This window comes from Rana temporaria, chromosome 8 (genome assembly GCF_905171775.1).
Source record: "Rana temporaria chromosome 8, aRanTem1.1, whole genome shotgun sequence".
Classification (NCBI taxonomy): domain Eukaryota; kingdom Metazoa; phylum Chordata; class Amphibia; order Anura; family Ranidae; genus Rana; species Rana temporaria.
The window spans coordinates 46,979,695-46,986,171 of record NC_053496.1 but is presented as its reverse complement, the minus strand read 5'-3'; the positions used below and the strand labels follow the sequence as shown (position 1 = coordinate 46,986,171).

Sequence of the window (6,477 nt, the reverse complement as noted above, 5' to 3'; positions counted from 1 at the left end):
TACTTTAAGCCTACCAGAGGCTCAACTGACAGATAAAAAGAGAGGGTAAAGGCTATTTTAACCACTTGCTGACCGCCGCCAGTACATATACGTCAGCAGAATGGCACAGCTGCGCAAAGTAACGTACAGGTACGTTGCTTTTTATTTGCCACCGTGTGGGGGGATGCGCGCCCCTGCCGTGAGCTCCGTAACCATGCCCGCGGGACCCACGGACTCGATATCTGCCGGTGTCCCGCGATCGTGTCACGGAGCTGCAGAACAGGGAGATGCCTACATAAGCAAGGCATTTCCTTGTTCTGCCTTGTGACAGGACAATCTACTGCTCCCTGTAATCGGGAGCAGGGATCACTGTCGTGTCACTGGTAGCCCAGCCCCCACACAGTTCGAATCACTCCCTAGGTCACACTTAACCCCTTCCTCGCCCCCTCCTTCCCTGTCAGTCTCATTTACACAGTAATCAGTGCATTTTTATAGTACTGATCGCTGTATAAATGACAATGGTCCCAAAATAGTGTCAAAATTGTCTGATGTGTCCGCCGTAATGTCGCAGTCACAATAAAAATCGCAGAACACTGCCATTACTAATAAAAAAAAAATAACAATAAAAATGCCATAAACCGATCCCCTAATTTTTAGCCGCTATAACTTTTGTGCAAACCAATCAATATACGCTTATTGGGGCAGATCCACAAAGATCTGCACCGGCGCATCGTATCTGAGATAAGCTACGCCGCTGTAACTTACCTGGCTTTGGTTTGAATCCTGAAAGAATTTGCGCCGTAAGTTACGGCGGCGTAATGTATCTCTCGTGGCGTAAGGGCGCGGAATTTAAATGCGGTGAGTAGGGGGCATGTTTCATTTAAATGAAGCGCGTCCCCGTGCCGAACGAACTGCGCATGCCCCGTCCGGCAAAACTCCCAGGGTGCATTGCTCCAAATGAAATCGCAAGGACGTCATTGTTTTCAACGTGAACGTAAATGGCGTCCAGCCCCATTCACGGACGACTTACGCAAACAAATTAAAATTTTCAAAATTATAAGCGGGAACGACGGCCATACTTAACATTGAGTACGCCACCAGATAGCAGCTTTAACTATACGCCGGAAAAAGCCAAACGGAAACAACGTAAAATAATGCGACGGCCGCTCGTACGTTCGTGGATCGTCGGAAATAGCTAATTTGCATACTCGACGCAGAATACGACGGAAACGCCACCCAGCGGCCGCCGGAAAATTGCATCTTAGATCCGACAGCGTACTAAGGCGTACGCCTGTCGGATCTAACACAGATGCCGTCGTATCTTGTTTGGTGGATACCAAAACAAAGATACGACGCGCAAAATTTGAAATTACGCGGCGTATCAACAGGTACGCCGGAGTAATTTCTTTGAGGATCTGCCCCATTGTGATTTCTTTTTTTATTCCTTTTTTTTCTCAAAAATGTCGTTCCTTTTTTGTTTATAGCGCAAAATATAAAAAACGCAGAGGCGATCAAATACCACCAAAAGAAAGCTCTATTTGTGGGGAAAAAAGGACGTCAATTTTGTTTGGGAGCCACGTCGTTTAGTTAAAGCGGCGCAGTGCCGATGAGCAAAAATGGCTCTGGTCAGGAAGGGTGTAAATTCTTCCGGGGCTGAGGTGGTTAAAGAAAGCATTGAATGTGGAGGTAGAAAATAAAACAAAGAATTACAGGGGTCTTCTCCATTTATGGGCTCAGGTCCTACAAGCGCTTGATGATGCTTATGTAATAAAGGTGTGTTCTATTATGGAAGTAGGAGGAGCCAGAAGTCTCTGTAAAGAAAGCAAACTTGCATGTCTTATTCTTTAGCAAGACCTGAGAACACATGAACCTTCAGCCCAATCTATAACCCTCACCAACGCTTACACTGGCACACATATAGCAAATGGTAGATGTAATTATCCACATTAAATCACCAGAAACTAGATTTGAATCAAGTCGAAAGGACATCCTAATCTGCCTGGAGCGTCACCGTCACCGACTCACCGTCACCACCGTCAGCATCACCGTCACCATCACCACCGTCAGCATCACCGGAGCATATTTTCAATGTTAGATTGAAAAAAGCGATTTAGATGAGATAGAAAATTAGGATATGTGTAAGCATATCATTCCGTGCATATGGCGCTTTCCCCATAATGTTAGCGTGTTTTTGTTTGTTTTCTAAGTCGGTATTTACAAATCTTACATCCAAATTTTTTTTAAAGGAATATAAAAGAGGATTTTTTATTTTTTTTTTGCAAAAAAAAATGATGCAAAGGACAATTTGTTTCTAGGCAGGAACAAAAGCAACATACGTTCTGAAAAATTGCACTGACTCCCATAACGATGTGTATCCATCTCATTGTCCTCGCTCTTTGCCTGACACCATGCCTGCCTCAGTCCATTCTACAATCTCCCCCGATGATAGTTGTGAGCTCTGGACAGCCGGTGAAGATGAATTGCACCTCTACGGCTACTGGAGATCCCTATATGTATTGGTATAGACGGCCAATGACCGGAGGGGCTCTTGTGTTGGTTGTTTTTTCTTTTAGTAAAGGTTCGGTTGAAGAGCCAACACTCACTCATTTTAAAGCCGAGAGAAGCAAGGATAAAGAGGCGGAATTCACCTTGAAAAGCGATACGATTAAGGCTGAAGATGCAGGGGTCTATTACTGTGCGTGGAGTATCACAGATGTATAAGTGGAGGGGACAACAGTACAAAAACCTATATGAACACTCAGCCCTATCTGTGGTTTCCATTTCCTTTCCTACCCCTCCTTATTTTCTAATAAACATCCTCTCATTCTAGTTAAGTTTGTGGTCTCCACACTCATGGAGCAGACAGTTAGCAAGCTTCAAGCAGTGCTAAAGCTTGCTAAGAGCCTTCTAAAGACAGATAGAAATGTACTTAACCCCTTAACCACTTAAGACCCGGACCAAAATGCAGCTAAAGGACCTTGCCCCTTTTTGCGATTCGGCACTGCGTCGCTTTAACTGACAATTGTGCGGTCGTGCGACGTGTTTCCCAAACAAAATTGGTGTCCTTTTTTCCCCACAAATAGAGATTTCTTTTGGTGGTATTTGATCACCTCTGCGGTTTTTATTTTTTGCGCTATAAACAAAAATAGAGCGACAATTTTGAAAAAAATGCAATATTTTTTTCTTTTTGCTATAATAAATATACCACAAAAATATATAAAAAAAAATGTTTTCCTCAGTTTAGGCCAATACGTATTCTTCTACCTATTTTTGGTAAAAAAAAATTGCAATAAGCGTTTATCGGTTGGTTTGCGCAAAATGTATAGCGTTTACAAAATAGGGGATAGTTTTATTGCATTTTTATTATTATTTTTTTATTTTACTCCAAATGGCGGCGATCAGCGATTTTTTTCGTGACTGCGACATTATGGCGGACACTTCGGACAATTTTGACACATTTTTGCTACCATTGTAATTTTCACAGCAAAAAATGCATTTAAAATGCATTGTTTATTGTGAAAATTACAGTTGCAGTTTGGGAGTTAACCACAGGGGGGCGTTGTTGTGGTTATGTGTTCCCTGAAGTGTGTTTACAACTGTAGGGGGTGTGGCTGTAGGTGTGACATCATCGATTGTGTTCCCCTATAAAATTGATGACACGATCGATGACAGAGCTACAGTGAAGAACGGGGAAGCCGTGTTTACATGTGGCTCTCCCCGTTCTTCAGCTCCAGGGGGCCGATCGCGGGACTCCAGCGGCGATCGGGTCCGCAGGTCCCGGAGCTTCGGACCCCACGGCTGGGCTTAAAGACCAACGTACCTATACGTTGATGTGCCCAGCCGTGCCATTCTTCCGGCGTATATTGGCGTGAAGGGGTCCTTAAGTGGTTAATGGACAGGGAGCCTATAGTTATACACTAGCTTGTGGTGTGCTTCTTCTCTGGGATGATATCTCCAGATACGGAAAGGTTTCTTCACAGTAAGAGCTGTGAAAATGTGGAACAGACTCCCTGCAGAGATGGTTCTGGCCAGCTCAGTAGATTGCTTTAAGAAAGGCCTGGATACTTTCCTGAATGTACATAATATAACTGAGTACTAACATTTATAGGTAAAGGTGATCCAGGGAAAATCCGATTGCCACTCGGGGGGTCAGGAAGGAATTTTTTCCCCTGCTGTAGCAAATTGGATTATCACTTGGAGAAAAAGTCTGTTGTATATAGGGCTCAATAACTTAAAGCGGAGTTCCGGCCACAATTTCACTTTTTAAATATAAATACCCCTGTAATACACAAGCTTAATGTATTCTAGTAAAGTTAGTCTGTAAACTAAGGTCCGTTTTGTTAGGTTGTTACAGCATTTAGACACTTTATAAAATAGAAATTGACTGGGGCCATCTTAAGTGTGGGCAACATGAAGCCAGACTGTATGACTTCCTGGATTTCAGCCTTGCAGGTCTCGCACATGCTCAGTGCTGCACAAGCAGTGTCAGATCAGGTTTCAGCACCTGTGCTGTCCAAGTCACATGATTCTTTGAGACTGGGGAGTGCACAGACTCCTGGAAAGTTACACCCACTACATTCCCAGGAGTCTGTGCGGTGTAGGTTAGGAAGCATTAAGCACCTAGGTGCAGGAAGTGGGAAGATTAACTATTCTGCCTAGCAACAACACTTTGAAGGCATCTAAAAAAAAAAAAAAAAAATTCGTAAAGGACTAATGACATTTTTTTAAAACTACCGATGTAATGTTATATTCATGGGTGGAACTCCACTTTAAGTTGGAAGGACCCACTGCAAGGGTAGATTTATTTCTAATTTCTTGAGTTGCCTGAAATGTACGTTAAGATGTTGAGGTCGGTCCACAACCTGGAGTGTTGGAGGCAAGAGGAGAGTGCCAACTACTGGAGGAACAAGGGATAAGGTAAGTTCAGTTTTAAGGTTACTAGAAGCTCAACTGGCAGATAAAAAGACAGGGAAGGGCTGCTTTGAAGAAGCAAAATACTATACAGCTGAATGCAAAGATGGTAAAGAATAAACCAGTTTTACTGGGGTCTCCTACCCTTATGGACTTGGGGATCATTTCACCCTCAGCCACCAGGCTGAGGCCCAACAAGGGGTTGGTGATGCTTATGTAATAAAGTTGTGCCCTAGTATAAAAGAAGGAGGAGTCAGGACATACTGTAAAGAAAGTAAGCCTGAATGTCTTATTCTTTATCGAGACCTCAGAGCACAATCAGCACATGAACCTGCGGCTTAATCTATAACCCTCACCATCACTTACACTGCCACATCCATAGCAAATGGACAATGGAATTCTCTACATGAAATCACCATAAACAATTTTTTGAACAAGTTTACAAACACATTGTAATCTGCCTGGATCATATTCAACATCACCAGAGCATATTTTCAATGTTGATCGGATAAGACAGAAAATTGCGATATATGTCAGCATATTATAATGTGCGTATGGCGTTTTTCCTATGATGTTTTTTTGTTTTGTTTTTTTTTTAGTTAGTTTTTATGAATTTATATCAAAACTTTTTTAAAGAAATATAAACATTTTCTTTTTTGAAAAAAAAGACGTAAAGGAAATTTTGTTTATAGGCAGAAAATCTGAGAAATCGCACTGCTCACCATAACAATGTGTATCCATCTCATTGTCCTCGCTCTTTGCCTGACTCCATGCCTGCCTCAGTCCATTCTACAAACTCCACCAATGATAGTTGTGAGCCCTGAGCAGCCAGTGAAGCTGAATTGCACCTCGATGGCTACTGGAGATCCCTATATGTATTGGTATAGGCAGCCAATGACCGGAGGGGCTCTTGTGCTTGTAGTGTTATCTTATGGGAAAGGTTCGGTTGAAGAGCTAACACTCAAAAATTTCACAGCCAAGAGAATTAAGGACAAAGAGGCGGAATTCACCTTGGAAAGCGATAAGATTAAGGCTGAAGATGCAGGGGTCTATTACTGTGCGTGGAGTATCACAGATGTATAAGTGGAGGGGACAACAGTACAAAAACCTCTACGAACACTATGATCCCTATCTGTGGTTTCTACTTCCTTTCCCACCCCTCCTTATTTTCTAATAAACATTCATTCATCCTAGTTCAGCTTGTGATCCCCCACACTCATGAGTAGGCTTTTAGAAATGGAAAGTGAAAGACAGGGGGCGCTAGTGAGAATGAAAATACATAAATGAAAATCCAAAATAAAAAGGCAGTAACAATATATAGTCACAATTGTGCAAATGTGCAATAGAAGAATGCTTGATTGAAAAAGTGCAATAGTGCAATATTCTCATCTATATACTGAGTACATAAAAGAAAACTGTGAAAAAAGAAAAACACAAAATGTCCATAAAACTGAATGAAAGGTGTTCATATATTCCTTGCAATCCTCACTGTGCATGTGATAAGAAAAAAGCAGGTTTCCACCTTTACCGATCTGAGACACCTAATAGTGCATATAAAGGATGGCCCCTTACCGCAAAATGTTGACC

General features: G+C 42.3%; 1 gene segment (V, D, J or C); it reads left to right on the top strand.

Annotated features, from left to right (window-relative positions):
- The first annotated feature begins 5,619 nt into the window (after window positions 1-5,619).
- Window positions 5,620-5,973, top strand: LOC120910388. The segment is given in 1 exon segment: window positions 5,620-5,973. A coding segment is annotated over 1 exon segment (354 nt).
- The last annotated feature ends 504 nt before the right edge of the window (window positions 5,974-6,477 follow it).